This window comes from Athene noctua, chromosome 14, assembly GCF_965140245.1.
Source record: "Athene noctua chromosome 14, bAthNoc1.hap1.1, whole genome shotgun sequence".
Lineage (NCBI taxonomy): Eukaryota > Metazoa > Chordata > Aves > Strigiformes > Strigidae > Athene > Athene noctua.
This window is the reverse complement of record NC_134050.1, coordinates 16,766,050-16,786,180: the sequence shown is the minus strand read 5'-3', so window position 1 is coordinate 16,786,180 and position 20,131 is coordinate 16,766,050. Positions and strand designations below refer to the sequence as shown.

General features: G+C 43.3%; 1 protein-coding gene across 4 annotated transcripts in view; it reads right to left on the bottom strand.

Annotated features, from left to right (window-relative positions):
• Positions 1–10,180: 10,180 nt before the first annotated feature.
• The window catches only part of NAP1L4 (nucleosome assembly protein 1 like 4), a 28,860-nt gene continuing 18,909 nt past the window's right edge, over positions 10,181–20,131 (bottom strand). For 2 of the 4 annotated variants that reach the window (XM_074917869.1, XM_074917870.1), the window contains 4 exons: positions 19,894–20,013; positions 19,582–19,611; positions 18,198–18,254; positions 10,181–11,460 (listed from right to left, as the gene is read on the bottom strand). In XM_074917869.1, the coding sequence (XP_074773970.1) occupies positions 11,422–11,460; positions 18,198–18,254; positions 19,582–19,611; positions 19,894–20,013 (246 nt within the window). In that variant the 3' untranslated portion in view covers positions 10,181–11,421. Of the gene's footprint in view, positions 11,461–17,005; positions 17,044–18,197; positions 18,276–19,581; positions 19,612–19,893; positions 20,014–20,131 lie in introns of all 4 variants that reach the window. The other 2 variants (XR_012634517.1, XM_074917871.1) reach the window with 2 other exon arrangements.

Here is a 20,131-nt window from a genome sequence, read left to right as displayed (position 1 = left end):
TCCACAGTGCCCAAGTTAATGTTCGCTGGTGGGGCTAACAAGTAAAAGCTAGACTTTCATTTTTCCTGTTGGTTACTCAGCTTGTTTCATGTTCGAACACCCGGCCCCACCTCGGCAAATATTTGCAATAAGTAGCTAAGGGCATGTCCCAGCCTTGGGTCCTGGGGCTGAGCCCAGGCGTCCTGCTGTAAGTGGGGCTGAGGGCTGGGGCTGGGGCTGGGGCAAGCAGGGAGCAGCAGCGATGCCGTGGTTCTCCCCCTGATGGTCCCCATGCAGCCCGGCTGAACCAGGAGGTGGGAAAGGGAAGTCCGAAGTCATAAAAAGCTGAGGATTTGATTTTTTTGGTGGTAGGGAGAAATAGGTTGCAAGAGCTGACACTTGGAGATAGGCATGAGCCTGGTGGCCCAGTGGTCCAGCAGTGGCCTGGTGGCCCAGGGGCAGCCTGTGCCAGTGCTGCTGGAGGCACCAGTGACTGCAGCCTTTACGAGTGGAAAAAAAGATGAAGTGAGAAAGTTTGTGATAAAGCAGGGAGGCAGTTAAAGAGAGGAAATGAGGACGCTTGGCATGTAACCTTGTCCCGGCTCTGCTCCCTGGGGACAAGCCAAAAATTAATTTCCCTAGAGCCAGGGCAGCCGGTGCCCAGGTTAAAGTCCCTGTGCAATGAGCGGAGGGGGGGCGGGGAAGCAGCCATGGCACGCACAGGGGATCTGAGGGGGCAGAAAGGTATTGCTCAGCCAAGGGCATCCCGCTGAGTTACTGGAGGCAGCTTTGTCCCCCTTTCCCAGGGTTATCCTCAGGAGTCTGGTGCCCACACTTTTCATCTCCATGTGCCCTCCGTCAGCTCCGTGGGGCTCCAGCCCAGTGGCTGGTACAGCTGTAGGGGGAAAAGTTATTTTCAATAAGCAGAAAACACAGGAACTCTCCTAATGCTGTGTCACAGGTTAGAATACAGAAACCCCCTTACTGTGGTGTAATCACTGAGTGCTCGCTGGGCCAAATGTCATAAAAGCTTAGCTATTAACCCCACATTGCTGGTGTCCTTTAGGGGTCCCTTCTGTGAGTAAAACCAGGTAGCACTGACTTGTATGACCCTTGGATGGGTTTGTCTGAGCTTTTCTGGAGGTGTTGTAACCAGAGGAGTTGCTACAGCAGGGATAAAATGCTTTAAATTCCTCGTTCCCTCAATCTATTTATTGACTATTGGACATTTCAAGTATTGAGTCCTGCTGGCCAGCCGGCCTTCAGAGACAGGAAATAACGTCCAAACGGAGAAAAATGAGTTAAATGCTTTGGCAGGCAGCCAGGATGACTAAGTCATTCTTCCAGCCTTACTGGAAGGAGTCAAAGTCACAGAGCCGGACACATTTCCCATAATTGGAAAGCCTTGGCCAGAAGCCCCCATGTGGGGCTGCAGCAAAAGCTGTGGTGGGCTACAATCGGCTGGTGGAGCCACAGGCAGGGCTGCTCCAGAAGGGAGATGCATGTCTGTGAGTGCACGCTTTGCAAAAGAGAAACCAATGAACAGAAATAGGAAATCATGAATTTGGCCAAAATAGTGGCAAACAAGGCTGGAGTTTCCAACACAGACACTGCCAGACCTGTTGCATTGCCAGCATCTTTCTAAAAGCCCCTTCAGGCTTGAACAGGCACCTCTCCATCCTTAGCTTTCCTTATGAGACCCAAAAGTGTGAAGCTATGTGAGAGCAGGAGGAGAAATGTTTGATTTCAGTGAGTCCATCTCCTTTCTTCCCTCTCCTTCTCTGGCCACGGAGAACAGATGTGGCAGTGCCCGTTGTTTGCCCAGCCGTTCCCAGGATCACTCATTCCCTTCCCTTCCAGACGGGACTTATCTCCAGCCGCTCCAGCAATGTGTGACAACAGCCAAGCACCCTGCATGGAGCCATGTGGGTGCTTCACCACCCACGGCTCCTTTAACCGCCCCATTGGCGCCGCTTGGCTCCCAGCACCACCAAAAAACATCATCATCATTGGACGCTGCTGGGAAACGGGCAACGGAATAAGAAAATCCGGCGGTTGCCCCTGGCATCCCCTGGGCGGAGGTCTCCTCAGCACTGGGATTTTTGGCTCCGGCTGCCCTCTGAGCACATTTCTTTGCAGTGTGCCCAGCCTGCAGCCTGGCCTCTCCCTGATTGATAAGAGAAGGAGCTTGACCTTTATCTTTAGTGAGTCACAGCTGCTCCTGCTTCACTTGCATGTCAAGGGCTGGTTGTCTCCTCCATGGGAAAGCTCCTAAGTGTTGACCAGGGGCAGGAGGAGCACAACCACACCTGCACCCAGAAATCCCCTTTAGCCACAATTGCTTATCGCCCTGTGGTGCCTCGCTCACTGCTCTGCTGCTCCTCTCATGGCACAAAGCGAGGCTATAACGGTAGTGTCGTGGGACAGTGTGCTTCACACTTGCTCAGAACTGAATGGCGACTGTGTTGGCACAGTTAACTGAAAATAAAAATCCTGTCTTATTTATGCTACAGGCCATCACCAGCTGACCAAGGTCTTGGGTGGCTGAAGTCATCACATCTTTCCCAACGCCCGAAAGGCTCATCCCCACACTGCCCCCAGTCCAGGAATGGAGACCCCCAGACACACCACCCAGCTATGTGGCGCTGGGGACTTGGGGTGTTTTGCAGCAGAGGGAAGGGAGGTCCCCACATCCGGGTGGGATGTTCAGGAGCACCACGGCCCTGCAGGAGATGTGGGGTGTTGTGTTGCCATGGAAGAGAAACACCTCCAGGTGCAGCGTGTGCCTGGCGAGTCACCACCCTGCACTGCCACCACCATGGGCAGCGTGGGGAGATTTTGTATTTCACCCAGGGTTTCTTACAGCCATGTCTTCTCCTGAAGGCTCTTTTTTTCTGTACATGCACACGATGCATATGTGCAGAGACCAGCACTGTGCACAGGGGGTGCCAAGGCAGGAGCCTGGGACCCCCTTGCCTACCCTTGGCTACACTAGCCTGCTGGCCACAGGTGGCCAGTGCATGGATGAGGATGAGGATGAGGATGAGGATTAAGAGGGGGTTGCACCAAGGGAAGGATGGCTGCTCAGCACTTCTGACACACAGCACCCTGTTCCCCAGCCTGAAATGCAGGAGGGTGGTTTTATTTTCATCCACCACACACAGTTGCTGCAAGTCATCTTGAACTGCAAGGGATTTCTCATCCAACAGCAATGAGGGGAGAAGAGGGAAAAGGGCCTTAACCTCATGAGAAAGGTGGGAACTGGAATGGAGACACAGCTGTCCCCATGGGAACAGGGCTGCATTTCTCTGGGAGATCAACAGGTTGTGGGTCACTACAGAAAGGTCCTCCCCACAAAGCCAGGCTGTGATCAGTGATTGCTGTGGATGGCAAGGCCAATGCACTTTTGCCGAGCATCTGGGACCCTGGGACAATGGGAGCAGGAAGGCAGGAGGGAGTTTGTGTTTGTTAGGGGCTGGCGGGGAGCCTGGAGCAGGATCTCAGCCCCAGCCTTCAAAGGGAGGAGGCTGCTGGCTCTGCGCTGGCTGATGGACCCGTCCCAGCTCTCGCATGTCGCTCCCACCTGGGCATTTAAAAAAGCAGGTTTCACTTCTCTTTGGTTAAAGGCAACCTCGTTCTTCCATCTGGTGCAGGGCTGGGGCAGCCGGTCGGCAGCGGCGGCGTGACTCAGCCTACCCACGCAGCAGCCTGCCATCCAGCCCCAGCTATATTTGCCGAGCAGGTGAATCACTCATTGCACAGAAAGACCTTGGACCTTGCCTTCTTTCCCCTTTTTTTTTCACTTTTTTTTCCCCTTCTCCTCCCTGGAGCCACACTCCCTTGAGTGGCGGCGGCCGGGAGGCCGCCCTGGCTCCTTGCCTGCCCGAGGCTGACGCTCTGCGGGGCAGCGATGCACTGGGCACCCAGCTGGGCCACAGGCAGCCCAGCCAGCAGCCCGGTGGTCCTGGGGCCACCTGCCTCTGTAAGCCAAGGGCAAGCCCAGCAGCATCAGCCAAGGGTGAAGGAAACACTGGGGGCGTGGTGCAGCCGCAAAGCCGCGGGCCTTTTTTCTGAATAATTTTTTTATCTCTGGCAGGAGGAAGTTGTAAAGCGATTATGTTTCATTGAAACACAAGGAGCAAGGACATCTCAGCACATGGGACCAAGACAAAGCCAAAGCTCTGGCCTCCTGCCTGCCAGAAAGAGCAATAAAACATAGAGGCATTGTGGGACTAAGTCGGCGGTTCAGCCTCTGCAATTATCACTGTTTCCCAAGGGAGATTTGTACCATGTGCCTCTGGTTTTCCCTCCCTGGTCACATGTTGGGACAGATGGACAAGGTGGTGGCTACAGGAAAAGCGCACGTGTGGGCTGGGTGGGTTAGTCCCACCTTGGTACTCGCGTGTGGGGTCATGAGGAGGGTGTTTCTATCAGAGGACAGCTGCCTACTGCTTGGCATTAATTAGAAAAATAAAATAAAATAACATTAAAAATAAAAATAAAATAAAATAAACCAAAACAAAATAAAACAATTATTTTTTGAGCTCTTAATTGTGGCTCTGTGTTAGGTTTCAGACACCCATCTTGCCCCAGCAGCTCCTCCCCTTCCAACAACCACCCAGTACTTTATCCAGGAGATGTTTCTGGCTGGTGCCATGTGTGGGGAGGGCTTGGTTTGGCTTTGGAGGGCTTTTTGGTTTTGGGGTTTTTTAAAGCTGTTTGCTGCCCCTTTGATGTGCTGGCTCTGACACCAAAAAAGCCGATTGCATCTTGCCTGGGGGTGCCGGGACAGGATCCGAAAGTGCCGGCAGCGTGGCTGGGAGGCAGCCGGCTTCAATCTGCTCCCACCAGTCACCCCAGAGCCCCACACTAAACCCTGCCAGCCCAGGGGGACGTCAGGCAAGCTCCCCCAAACCCTACTGTACACCATGTCCAGAGATCTCCTGTGGTGCCACTGGCATGCTCAAAGGGGGCTGGGCCCCCCCCCCTCCCCTGCACCACCACCCCCTTTAATTAAAAATTGAAATCATGTAATTGCCTCTTCATTAAAACCAATTAAAGCCCGGCTGACAAGGGAGGAGGCGGCACATTTTGCAACTTGCCACGGAGATGAGAAAGCACACACTGCAATTATGGTGTCTGTTTGCTTTGCCTTCACCCAATGTCTTCATCAGGGCTGGCTTTGAAATCAGACCCTGGGTGAAACGGCGCTGGCGGGTTCCTCGTGCCCAGTAAACCCTGCATACTGGTCGGGCCGGGTGCTGGGAGAGGCTGCTGCACGCCTTGGTGGGAAAGGGAGGCCAGGCCACCTCCTCTTCCTCCTCATCCTCCTCCTCCTGCCCTGCACCCACAAACAGGGCCAAGTGCAGAGGAGGGATGCTGAGGGGATGAGGGAGGGAGAACAAGGCTGGGGGGGGGCAGCAGTCCCCATGCCCAGCCGAGGAGTCCCCTGTGCCAGGGGCTCACTGGGGTGGCTACTGCAGCTCTGTCTTTTGGTCTCCATCTCTCAGGGATGCTTCAGACCTGCCAGTGGCTCTTTGCTGGGGCCAGGAGCACCCACATGGGCAGGTTCAGTCCCAAATGAAACAGGGTATTTGCAGTCTTTTCAGCTGCGGGAAAGGGACTGTGTAACCCCTGGTGCCCAGAAGGCACAAAATGAAACCGGGGGCTGTGGGAGGGAGGGCTCCAGCCAACACAAGCCAAGCCATGTCTGTGACCACAGGAGTTTCCACCCAAAGAAGTTCTACCAAGTCTACAGGTGCAGAGGGGGATACACGTACAATGCTGCGGTGTTGCTGCGTGAGATGCCGGCTCAGTGATTTACCCTCTTGCTGCCCAGCTTTGAAACGCCTGAGCAAGCAGCCCTTGTGAACGCTTTGTTGCACACACCGCACTTGCCTATGTTTTGACCTGAACTGTGCTTATTAACCTTTTTTTTTCTTTGGTATAATAACAGTCCAGCGTTCTTTGTAGGTGATCTGTCTTTAAAGATCTCCTTTTTGATCTTTTCATAGGCTAAGCAACAATTCATCCTATATAAATCTCAGACTGAAGGTACATAATTTGTTTTTCCCTGCTTTTTTGAAGCGGTAAGAGATGAAACGGCTTAGGGGAATGTCAGCAGCAGTTATATCTTAATTGGTTTTTCTCTGCATCAGAATGCCTTGAACTATTCACTTGTGTTCAGGAGTTTTACGTGACCTTTACAGCAAGTGCTTTAACTCCCCTAACAAGTTATATTCCACCACCAACTTCAGGAGTTTGCTTTGGTAGTATCTCTGATACTAATTTTGTACCCAACCCTCCTTCTCGTGTGCTCCTTCCGTCCAGGCAAATCAAAGAGTTTGAAATGTACCTTAAATTAGGAGCATGAAAATGAGGAAGGAAGACTAGACAACTGGGTGAAATAAAAAATAATATTAAAAAAGGAAAAAAACCCCAAACCCCTCCTAGGTGTCACCTTACCACTGTTGGTCAAGTGGGCATTAATGCTAAAACACTGAGGCAAGTTCTTCCTTTACCCCTACAAGGTGGATGAACTCAACAACCAGAAGAGTGAATTTGCTTTGCAAAAAGATCGGTTTAACAGCTCACAGGATTTGCATCAGTGATAGACCAATGGACCTTCTTTTCCAATATCATCCTATGCTGTTTAGTTTCTGCTGCAAGCAGGGACAAATTATTATTTTATAGATCTTATTCTGTTTCCCCTTTGCATCATGTTGCATAATGAGTGAATTCCTTTCCCTAATTTGTCTTCTCTTCAGCCCTTTTCTTAAACTGGGTTATGTTTAATTTGCAGATGCTGGGGGCAAGCAGCAAGGCAGGGGCGAGTCAGAGAGAGGCCACTGCATCTCTGACGACACTTCCTTTGGGAAAGGAGAATGTGCTAGGAGGGCTATTTTTTTTTTTCTTTCCAGCACGGGACTGTTACCCTGAGGGTTTGTACAAGCCAGGAAGCTGCGCGGAGCAGCGCTGGCATTTGGCGCACACGCTCGCTGGGTTGTATTAACCTGGTTTGGCATCCCCAGGAGGTGTCCGGATTCCCACGGTAAAAACTAGAGGTTAAGGTGGCTTGTGCAAGAGGTGAGCACACTGCTGGGTGGAGCGTGCGTTTTTGCTTGTGTAATGGTGAGGTGAACAAGCAGAGAGGAAAGCCGGTCTAGAAACAAAAGCTGGCACTTGGCAAACAGCTCAGCCTTCATTCACATGATGCTTCGTTAACAGCACACAGGCTTGGATTCTTTCTTTTTTTTTTTTTTTAATGCTTGTCAAACTGGAGTGACTTACAGCATTTATTGGGCTTCCTGACCCTGGCCTGCAAGAGGCTGGAGATATTTAGGACAGCAATGTGAGCACATGGGAAAAAACAGTTCCGCCTGCTATTAGTGTGATGACTATAAATTGTTTGGGAAAGGGAGAATGAAGGTTCTTCCATGCACAGGTCACAGCTACAGAGCAGTTTGCACACTGATTATAGTGAAAAAGATGGGCAGCAGAGGTAAAAAATGTGAGGACTTCAGCTTCCGGAGAGGAGTCCTGAACAGATAATATATTGACATATATTATTTATCAACAATATATGTTGATAAAAACAATACCTCCCAGACTGTATTTGGAAAATAATACAGATATTTATATGTGGGAAGAGGCAGAGGATAAAGTATGAATGCAGCATTTTTTTTTAATATACATTGCCATTTACTACAGGCTATCAAGGAGCCCAAAGTAAACGTCATGTTTTTCCAAAAGCCACAAGCAGACACAAAAAGCCACTGGAACAGGTGAAGTTTAGCGATGGCAAGGCTTTGGGGGACATAACACATGCTCCCGTGACAGAAGCAAGTCTCCCACTTAGCTGCATAACCCACTACTTGCGCTTATAGGCTCAACTGGAAAGGATGTTTCTTTCATTTTCTGGCTGAGCTGTAAATGTTTCCAAAAAGGTTCAAGCCAAGATGCTCCAGAAGAAGGTGCAAGATTTCACGCGCAAGTTCATAAGGTTATGTGCCACCTCAGTGTAACGTCAGGCAGCCGGGGCACGTCTCACACCTTAAACTCACCTCCTGAATCGCCGAGCTCGCGAGGAGCGAGCGATTTCCTCGTGCCGTAACTCGTCTGACCTCTTCTGACGCGCTCCTCTCCGGCGTGGGCCTCCTCAGACTGCACCGTGCTGAGCTGGCTTCCTCGGCAAGACCTTATTTGCTTGAGGAACTGCCGTCAAGGCAACACTTAACTGAGGATGAATTTATTACAAGTCTCCTTTATTTTAAAACAGGAAAAGCCTGTTTAATAAGGAGAGTGGAAACACACAGAGAACATTTTAATTTTTCCAGCTACCACAAATCCTAACCAGATAGCAAACCCCAGATAACTGAACGTACAGAAATTGGACCGAAAGCTCTCAGTTATGCCGAATACCAAGCTCCCAGGAAGGTATCCTAACACTGTGCAAAAGACTCTTGAGAAACCACAGCCCGTCCCTGATTTTCAGCGGGAAGCAGAATACTTGCCATTTGTTTCTGTATCAGATAGGGCAGCAGGGTAGTACCTCTAAGGCTTTCTTCCTAGACAACCGAGGCGCTGAGAAGCTATTAATCATGCCGCAGCCTGAGCAGGCGACACGCCAAATTAATCTCGCTTGGAGCGCTTCCAGCTGCTTCAACTTTCAGACCCAGAAATGGAGCTTTTTTTTTTCTTCCCCTCAAATGAGAAGCTACCGACATGAAGACTGCATCAAAAGAACATGTTCCCACAGACCAAACTTCAGTTTCTTTTATCGGGTTGCTGTGATGGTAATCAGGCATGTATGCATGTAGACTCACTTTTTTTGGTATCACCTCACCATTTTTAAAACTTCCTGCCCTAGTATTCCAGAGCCCCTAACTTGGCTTAAGGCACAGTCCTCAGAAAACACCCATATTGACTTAAAATTTTATTTTCCAACAGTTAATCACTCATCTCCTTTTTTGCACACCCACGCTCCCTGTATTTTACCATCCAGCCTGGATTTGTCTGGCTGTGACATTGTGACAACCAACCCATACTCTTCTCTGCTAAAGAACAGAGCTGAGGCATTCAAGTACCTGTTAATTACTTTTCCTGTAGAAAAAGTCTATAAATATCCATCTGAAAACATGTCTATGAAATGCTCATCTTTGCCACCAGCTAGATCTGTACTGGCAAGAGCACAGCTGGGCTTTGACAAGATCTGTTTTCTGAGTCGACTGGCATTAACTCGGCTTTAACAAATCCCAGCTCAGCTTTCCCATCGCCTTCCTGAGGACGAACATCTCGCCAGGCAACTTTGCCACCCACCCATCTCATTTGTGCTCCCTGAATGCTGGCACATTTGCTCCACATGTTCTGGAATTTCCCGTTTTCTCAAAATTAAAGTTAGCCTTTCGGGATTTCATGCACATAAATTACTTCGGTGTGCTAATTTGCAGATGTTTATCTCCAGGCAGCAGCACTCCTGTTTAACCATGTAGGAGAAAGTACTTCTTTAGGATGAGGGAACTATCATTCCATTTCTTTTGATATAGAAGGAAAAAAAGTTGGTCAAGTATCTCTAGTTGATGTGTCTGGCACTGTTATGAGCCAGCTTGCACACGTCATTATTCCACCCCTTGCCTGACGTGCCCTTACACTGATCCCTGGACCTGCTGTACTACACTATAACAACTGGTTACAAAAACTAAATTTTTTTTTTTTAAACTAAAAGTCTGGAAGCTATCCCCATTCCTGCTTTCACACTACAGTGTGTCACCTGAGCATTATCTCTACATGTTTTCTGACTACAAGGTAGTGATGTGGGGATATCTTAACATGTCATAAACAAGATTATGCCTCCCCCCCCCCCAGCACCTCATTTAGTCCACAACCAAATTGCACAGATGTGGAATCTTTAATAATGACACTGCCTCCTAAAAAACCCAAATTCCCCCAAAACATTCCAGACTGTTTACTTGCAAATTGAGGTTTGTTCTGGTTTACATCAAAGAACGCCATAATGCAATATTTACAAGGGCTTTTCTTTGGCTTTTGATAACAAAGAAAACTCATAGGACACTGAGACAAGAGCTGTGCGAGGCCCAACAGCTGGCACGGCCCTTATTAAACACCTCACCCTTCACTACCGAAAGTCAAAGGGACATTCATTTAACCTAGGAAGCATTATGGACCAGACGGGCACCAACAATCATGTTTCACAACTTTAATAGAATATTCTATCTATTCTGTACAAATTGAAAACACTGTATTAAGTTACAAATGTGTAAGGTAAGGCTGGAGCACTCTACATGCCTGGTCACAGTGTTGATACAGCTGCTATTCAACTGCTGCCAGAGGTTGGCAATGGATGCTGAAACTAGAAACGTGTACCTGAAGTGCCCCACAACAACAAAAGGTAGTTCTGAAGACTTCAGTGCTTTAAATAAAACAAATTGTGGAACGGAATAATTTCAGTGTTGCAAGTAAGACACCAAAACTTCAGATTTATTGAACTGAATTTTGATAAGTTTCCGTGTTCATAGTGAAAGGTCCTTCCATGCTGGACACTAAGCAATAAGACTACTGGAAATTTTCTGGTTCTTTGGCTGCAACCCACTTCCATCAACAGCAACAGTTTGGCCTTTGCATTTTGATCTTCATCCAGAAGAGTTGTCATTTTGATGCAAGTTCGTTTCTTCCGTCTAGACTACTACATTGAGACCAATTCAAATGATTTGTTTTACAAGTACCCATAGTGTATGCAAAAGAGGAAGAAAGATTTTCAAGTATATTAAAAACTATTAAAAAGCACTAGTTCTGTCAAAGTACTTACAAACATGAATAAATAAATAGTAAGATGAACAACTAAGTCTCAAATATGACACTCCTTTCAATGAAGTAAAATTACTTCAATTCAATTGGTTTTACTGAGATAATAAATATGACATTTAAAGCTGCTCAAGCACTAGTTCAATTTGTAGGTTGCAAGAAACATTAAAAAAGGGGGAGGGAACTAGCAAAAAAGTCATATTGCTCTATCTGTTTCAGCTACCATACATGTAATCCATTTACTTCAGCTTCTTAGAACATTGCTATTCCACAATTTTCAATGTTTAACAAGAAAATGGATAATCCTCACTTGGTAGTCTGGACTATTCCCCTATGCATAGGGCAAAAGGCTCTAAAGGCCTACTGACATAGCTACAGTGTACCAACGGCTGTAGAGTGTGCTTTATTTAAACCTCATATTTCCCAAATGCATTGAAGTTGCCACTGTACATGTTAAGCAATAAAGAAAAGTTAGTGAAAATCATGCATTTTAAAACAAATTAATTTTAAGCATTGTTAATAAGATTGTGCTGCAGCGATGGAATATCCTGAACTGCAGGCCAGGTATCCAAGTATTTGTTACAAGTTGTTCAAATATCACTTCCAAGTGGTATTTCCTTATTACTGTTGTTTGCACTCAGCAGGTTGGCTGGAATCTTTCTGTATAAAAGGAAAAGAAAAAACCAACACAGTTAAAAATCAAAATGTCACACAAGAAAATACTTCAACAAATAAAAGAAATTGGCTATGCAGTTCTGAATTAGCTAGATTTCATTAGCACACACAAAATAGCTATATGTAAACTCCAGCTAGATAATACAGGTCTGAACAGCAGTCACCATATTCTCAGGTCTCCCCTTGCCCCCAACTGCTTGGTACCCCATATTTTTAATCTACATTTGTGTTCTTTACACTCCATCCAGTAGGCCAAGGTTAAAAAAAAAAAAAAAAGCAAACCATGCTACTCTCCCTCAATCTGACTTTCAGTTCCTATTAAACAGTTTAACAATAAACTGCCACCTCCTCACTAAGGAGGGAGGAAGGAAGGGAAGGTAGGCTGCTTATTCTGCAGCACGTTTGAGTTCTTCCTTAGAAGCCTTGCCCTTTCTGCTAAGGTGATAAAAACGTAATTAATGTGTTGATTTTTTGTAGGTTCTGCATCACCAGCAGGTAACTATTCAACAGTTTAACACCAAGCAAGAAGTCCGCATGTTACTCTGAATATGTAAAAGTAGAAACAACTTCATTAGGTTGTAAAACAACTTCCCCTTTGGCAAAAGGAAGTGTATTTGGGAAGGAGAACAAGTACTCAAACAGCTAAGAACTTCAAGTTTTACACTGTATTTCTTGCTTTTTTGTTGTAAAACAGGATTCTTAAACAGGAGAATTCACCCAGTGTATTTCCTGTTTGCTTCTCCCTTTATCATTATTAATAGCTTTATTATAAACAAATAGCAGGCACAGAAATCTGCTGAATCTTATTAAAGAAAAATAGAGGTATAAAACATGACAAAACTTTTATGTTACTGACTGCAAAATACAATGTTTCTTAGTAAGTATCCTAAAGAACTTTAGGTGTTTCATTATAGATCCAGTAACCAAGACCTAAAACCACTTAAGCATGTTGCCTGTAGCGAGGAAGAACAGCTGCAACTAACATTCCTTATCATAAATTTTGCCCTTTATAATCTGCACTAAACACAGGCTATTTTTCTCTTCCCCTCCTAAACTGCTTTAGGGTTATAGTGTTCATTATCACTCCCACTGGAAGTCTGAATTAAAGCCATATGCTGTCTCTTCTGCACAGATACACATAAGAACTTGTAGAGTTCTTCTCTGCAGTTTTCCTCCCCCAGCACATCTGGCTAACTTCAACTTTGTACTTTCTCATCTGCCTGGGGTTCAAAATAACACTGGTGTGAATCCATTTTCACTGATCTGGGACTAAATACAGCATGAATTCTTTCTTGAAGAGAGGAGTACGTTTATACAGAACACAAAATTAACACTCTCAAAACAAAGAAAATCTGCCTGCCACTGGTAATGTGTTGTATGCTATTCCTTTTCACCTATTAGAGGTGCCAAAACCCAGCATCATTTTTATCAAAAAAGCTTTCCAATAGTATCTATTTTTCTTATAACTGCTTTATATTTGAATGTGGCCACAGAGTTGTTCTGTACAGCATCACTTCCCCTCGCCCATGCACTCTGGGTAAGAGCCATTATCAAGTGAGAAACCAATTATTTAGAAAGTACTTTAAAATCTTTCCATCTTGCTCCTTCCTTCCTATTGACCTGTTGTACTCATACCAGACACATTTAGGCTGACCACCGTAACCATTTCAGCCAAATTTTCATGATCAAACAATACCCTTGTTATATTTTCTAATAAACTTTATTATCCTTTCTTTATACTTATCTTTATTTCTGTAAACATTTAAATCATATTATTGCATATAAATCTTTATGCTGTAAAAACTGCGTTACAGAGATTACAAAGTTCCTTCTTAAGGACCTTTCAGTGTTGATTACTGTTAGCAGACAAAAGAAAGTACAGTTTATGGGTTTAACAGGATCTTGGATACAAGTCAGTTGTTAGAGAATTCTGAGAGAAATACTGCTAGTTTATGCAGTTTTTAGCTTACAGCTGAAGGCATATTGACCTTGACCATACATAAAATGTTTAAGCAGGCCATAAGTAACAAGGCAGTATCTCAGATGTAGATTCCAACATAATCCATTTTCTTCCACCATTTCAATAGTACAGCACTGCTCTTGTTGAGGAAGCCAGCATGTGAGCTCTACTGCCTTCAGTGTCAGCCTCATACAAAGCATCTCACAGTCTAATCCCAAGGTGACAACAGCACCGATATGACTATAATTTTCTTCAAGTTACAGCTGCCCCATCAGGCACACGCATGCTGAAACTTATCTTTGGCCTCTAATGGCTCCTGTAAGATCAGGGACCAGACCTCCAGCTGCGAGTGTGATTGAGATACTACATCCATACTCCCTCAGACAAGGCTTGAGCCCGCTCTTCCCGCAGTGCCCTGACTGTTGGTGATACCTGGTCAGCCAGCCACTAACAGTCCATTTATTTGCCTCAGACAGACCCTGCGCTATTTATCTCCCCATTCTACCAAGATTTCCATTCATGCTGTATTTCCCTAGATTAACTTCCCAAGATATCTTAGAAAGGCAGTGAAGTGCACTGGGCAGACCATAAAGACCAGAGAGACTTTAACAGGCAAAGATGAGGAGGAACTGCATTTTATTTTAAAAGAAATTTAGCAGCAAAGATGTACTGAAGTTCACTACCAGCACTAGAGACAAGAATTCTTGTCATAAAGAGATTCTCTATAGTAGTCATGAGCAATGACTTAAAATCATATGAAAAGTGGCAATTTTTTTAAAAAAATGTACATCTCTATAAAATATTTAATAATATTTACTTATTCTGTGCAAGACGTTTAAACTACTCTGGGCCTTTGATTCCAGTTTGAGACACTGTTCCAATGGAGACATACAAGCTAAGTAAGTGAGACTCCCAGTTATTTTTTCCTCTTTTACTAAACATCAATATAAAGCTTTTTTGCCACTGCCTCTTATTTATTGCATCACTTTCTCAGAATTTAAAAAACCAAACCAAACAACACTTGCTACAATGGACATAAACATTTTTTTTTATGGCATTTGATTACCCAGAACAATGCAAGAAACTTGAGCTCATTAGCTCACACACAGACCACTTGCTCAAGACATCAGCAATTAGATCAGCTAAACTGCATCAGCTGCTCATGGATACAGAGGGGACACATCAAATTTAGGGAGGGAATTTCACCTAAAATTTGCAGGATCATAGGGCTAAAATGGAGAAGAAAAGGAGGTCTGAAGTAATACTGCTTTTGGGACTTTCATACACACAGCTTACTGCTTCTACTCATCCAATTAACTGGGTGTCCTAGAGAATGGGGGCATAAGCCCAAACTACCCATGCCATTTATCTTAGCAATTTAATCCTTCCAAACCAGATCTTTTTCACATGAAGGTACTGCTGAAAGAGACACTGAATTTCTATTCATCGTCAGTGTTTAAACAGATTTGGCAGGACACATTCCTAGGTGATTCAAAGAGCGATTGAACCTTTACCGCCTTACTTTTACAAACCACTTTTTGGGAAGCTTCTCATCCACTAAAGTAGCCGTACAGCCAATAGTGGGATCAATGCAGGCAGTAGGCACTAAAGCTGATGTCCTTTCCAGCACAGAAGGAAGAAATCCTTTCAGTATTTTGAATGTCTTACCATGAAATAGTCCAGTTAGCAGTCCTAAAGCTAAACCTTATCTTTGTTCATTTTCTAATTTATGTTCTCAGATGAGAAAAAGCAAGGATATCAAATATATACATGGGATTTAAACTCAGAGCTAATTGGAGCTAAGCAAGTGGTCTGAACTGCCTCCTCCCCAACTACACAGAATGCTTCAGAGGTTCTGAAAAATGACTTTGCTGCTAACAGGCCCTTCTGTCACTGTTACTTAGTGACATAGTTAGTTACAGACTAAAGCACCTTGAAGCACGTGCAGTGTCTCCCTGCAGCGGCTTTTTAGTTCATAATTCAAAACAGCATTCTCTACTACCTTGTCGGCCACTTCAATTCGAGCACTGCATCAGTAACGTGAAATAAAGGCAGCTAACAGAACAGGGCATGCAAGCACATATAAAAATACACTGGACAAAACAAGCTACATCATTTGGTTTTGTAGCATCTTCTGAAGCTACTTCCAACCATCTGACTGCTCAGTCTTCCAAAGCCACAACTTACATGCAAGTGCTTTGTGTAAGAGATAATGTCCTGGTTTGAACTGAACAACTCAAATGTACTTAAAACTGACAGGAGTGAGAGGAAAGAAGGAGGAAAAAGTTAACAAAGTAGAAAGTGTTGACATTTATGTAGCAAATATAGTACAACAATAAAGGAGGAAGTAATGCGGAAGTGACCAAAGAGGAGAAATTGGATTTGAAAAGGAAAACAGACCAAAGAACAATTATTTTTTTGTGTACATGAAAGGGAAAACTATTCTAAATCTAAGAAATCTAATAAATGGGGGGGGGGGGGGGGGGGGGGATATAACACTAAAAGGCAAAGAGTGGCAGGGGACAGGAAAAAACAGGACCAGAAAATGGGATGAACAGAAGAAGGAATAGAAAAACAGGGTTAAGTCTTAAAAGACAAAAAACCAGAATTCCAAGTTGACTTGAACTGAAGCCAGTGGCTGACAACTAATTGTAAGAAGGGAAGACACCTGTGTAACAGACTGCAGCAGGACAACACATAAGCTGTTGTGACAAATGGATGTGCTACTACTACAGGTAAATAAACAGTGCAAGTATGTTGAGGCAGGGTGGCTGGCTTCTCAAAGTATATCAGATCATGAATAAACAAAAAATGAACAAACCCCCCAGCTCAATTTTGAGTAGTGAAGAAGTGCATTATATATGCAGAGGGAATGAGTTAGAAAGATTACAGCTTGTCTTAAGTAACGATACTAGCCTAAAATACATATGGAGCCTGCTGTTCTTTATGAGGCATGGGATGAAAGGTGAAAGATGACAGTATACAATAGAAGAAACTCCCCCCCCCTTCTTCTAAATAGATAGATGAGCAGGAGAGCAGTACCTATTCAGAATCATGAGAGCTCAACAAATAGGCCTTTAAGAGTGACTGCCTCTGTCAGGCAGCATAAATAAGAATAATGCTGGAAAAGACATACTAAGTAAGCTGATGACTTACAAGAGATATTTAAGAAATAATTTGCAAATACACTAGAAACAGTAAGGAGATGCAACATCAAATCAGAAACACAGAAAAAAGTCTGACAAGTCTCAATATCTTTTATCATGCATATATAAAATGCAGTTTTGACTGCTACAAAGGCAAAGCAGAAGTTGTGCCAGGAAGACAGAGATCATTCTGAAAAATCTAATTTAATTTTATGATTCAAAGGCATTTATCTCTATAAACATTTCTTTCTATTTTTTACTAATAAAACCTAAACTCTGAAGTCACCATTCCCCCATTTCCTTTCCCCACACAAGAAAAAAAAAAAAAAAAAAAAGAATAACAGAAAACCCTAGAAAACAAACCACATTGCATGGCTACAAATGGGACTCTTGGAAGTTAGGTATGAATGGAATTCCACCTTACCTAGAAATGTATGAATGATAAACAGACTTAAATTACACCTAAATGGGAAAAAATTGAAAGGAACTGTCAGCATGAATGAAAAGTGAAATGTACAAAATAACACAGAAGGCAACAACCATAACCTTCCAAGATACCTTAAGCTTTTTTCTACAGAATACCAAAGCCCTATAGAAGGATATTTGATACCTCGCACAAATATACTTTGACTCAGAACTAACATTTTGTTTCTCAGCTGTCCAACTTTTTCCCATTACAGGTACACCAATGCATTTTGATCCTGCACAGCAGTCAGAATACTCATTTCTGCCACTCTAATCCTGTTTGATCAATCTTTCCACAAGACAGAATTTTAGTATACGGTATTTCTCACTGAAGAAAACCAAGCTCAATTCTTGACATGGTGACAAAAAGCATTTATTAGGGATACAGTGATGCATATAAAACTCTACATCAGAAGACTAATATGTTAAGCTGCTGTTAAGACATTCATCCGGAGATCAAGCAGTTTCACATGCCTTTCACATTTGTATCTGTGCGTTTATAAAAAGCTGATGTTTTAAGAACTAAATGAACCCAAGTCTGTCATCACTGTCCCAGCCTCACTAAACATAAGCATTAACCGAAAGACTGAAAAACACCTATCAGAAGGAGCACTAAGCCTTAAGGCTGAAATTTAAACCAGGTCTTTAAACTTTAAAATTCAAAGTTGGGGACTAACTTTTTTTGATTTCTAGGTAAGTGCAGACATGCAGAGTCTAACCTGCAGCCATCAGAACAACCAGAAAGCACAATTTAAGAAAAAGAAAACAAATAAACAAGCTAGTTGAGATTTGTCAGACTAATTCTAAATTGAAGTCCAGCCACAGAATATTTGAATATGACCTTTCTAAAGGAAAAAATATATCATGATTATACAGAGATAACATGAAGAATTAAAAGGCACATAGTTCAGAAGTTATCTTTTCTTGGTGCAGGTTGGAAAACAAAGCCTACATTTTCTCAATTTATGGAAACATTAACTTCTCTTTTAAGAGCAATTTGAGTGCTGAAGAAGATGAAAACATTGCAGTCAGAAGCTAGTGTGGGTTTTGGTTTTTTATTATTTATTAATCTCTTCATAAACTATTATAACCTCAGTTACACTGCTCACAATTATAGGCTGCATTATGACTAAGCACACAAAAATCCCTACCTTAGGATCACTCTCTGCATCTTCCTCTTCTTCTCCCTCCTCTTCCCCCTCCAATTCCTATGACAAAATAGAGATAAACTAACAGAAATTAAAACGGGTTAAAAGTGCAACTTTTTGTAATGGAGAAAAACCAAAATAACAGATTATATTACCACTGTATTCCAGAGTGTTTCAGATGTCAACATTAAAACTACTTGGGCTGACTTAAAAGAATTCAGCATCTTCAAAATCTTAAAGCAAAATCTTTAAAAGATTTAAAACCTAGATTAAAAAAATTCAGCATGGCTTAAGGCAACCTTCCTACATAAGTTGCTGCAGTCTCTCAGCAATTTTTTAACTTCCAGCTGACATATTACTTGGAATTTTACAGTTCTGGTAATAAGTATATATGTCTAATTTTGTTCTTTGTTTTGACCTCCTTCCAAAGGGTCTTCATTTGGATTATTGTGAACAGGCTACGTATTCCTGCCACAGAATTTTGCAGTATTTTCGCACTCTGTTGTACACATGCCTACATCCATTTAGTAGTATCTGGCACTGGACACAGATTAAAAATACATGTATATTCCTATGAAGATCCAGCTTAAAAAAAATAAGAAAATGTTTAATCACTTAACAGTCGAAGCCCAGAAGTCTGTACTGCAACTTGCAAAGAGAGAAAGGAGACTGCATGCTGAAGGCTGCCAGTTCACATCAGACCACTAGCTTGATAACTTCTGATGTATTCTACTATGGTGAACTCAATGACTGTGAGGTATGTACCTTTACCCAATTAGCAAGAACACCACAGTAAAAGCAGTAAAATAAAAATACAATTATCCGTAAGGGATATTAGTTAAGTGCGGTATCATTTAGTGGTTTTGTGCAAAGCCTTTCACAGTATGTTTATATTCATACAACACTACTGCAAACGGACCAGAGGTCTTGGTAATATGAGAAATTCCAGGCTAAATTAAGCCTTCATCCTGAGCAGTTGCATGTTCTCCCTTTTTTATTTTACACTTAGCAAGGCCCAGTCTTCAAACTTACAACAACTAGAAGCTGACTGCTGAATTCCACTACTGCAGTAATAACAGATATTTAAGAATATGACTGAAGGTTCATGCAGCACTCAGAAAAACCCCTCATCCTTAATTTTTGACTCATGTCAGAAAGCAGTTTTCAAAATACTAGAAAAAAACTGGATAAATGTTCTTGCAGAAAGTACTTGTGAGAAGAGAAAACACTGACATATTTTTTTAAGTCAGGAATGCTGAACTTGGAAAGACGTATCATACACAAGAGCATCTATGAACAACTATTTTCTGCTCCATATAAGACTACTTCTGGAACTGGAATGTAGTAGGTAATTAATTATCTATAAAAGATACAGTATGCATCTCACCTCCTCTTCACCTTCTTCACCTTCTTCAAACTGAAAAAAAAACCCAAGGTTTTATTAGCTCTGCTAATATTTTCATAAAAATTCTGCAGTAATAGGTAATATTCAAACACAGTAACTGAAACTAAAGACCTTCCAGAAGCAAAGACTAACAACCCACAGCACGTTGAATGATTCTTTCCTACTCCTAACAGGAATCTCTTCAGGTTTTTTGTTATTCTCTATGTAATTAATACCACATAGTAGTCTAATCAGACAAGAGAATGTTTCTATCTACATGGTGATTAATAAACAAAATGTTGACAGAATACATACGTTATCATCATCCTCTATAGCTTCCCCAGTGAAATAAAGCACAGCACGAGGGACTATCCTTTCACGGAAAAAGTGTCCAATTTCAAAATCTGCTGCTAAAGTAAACTCTGAGTCTTCATCCTGTAAAGAAAATCAATTTATTTTTCTACGAAAAATGTGATGTGCTAGAGAGGAGCGTAGAGAAGTATTTAAAAGTTACAGGTTTGAAACATCACACTAATCAACATAAACTTTTAGG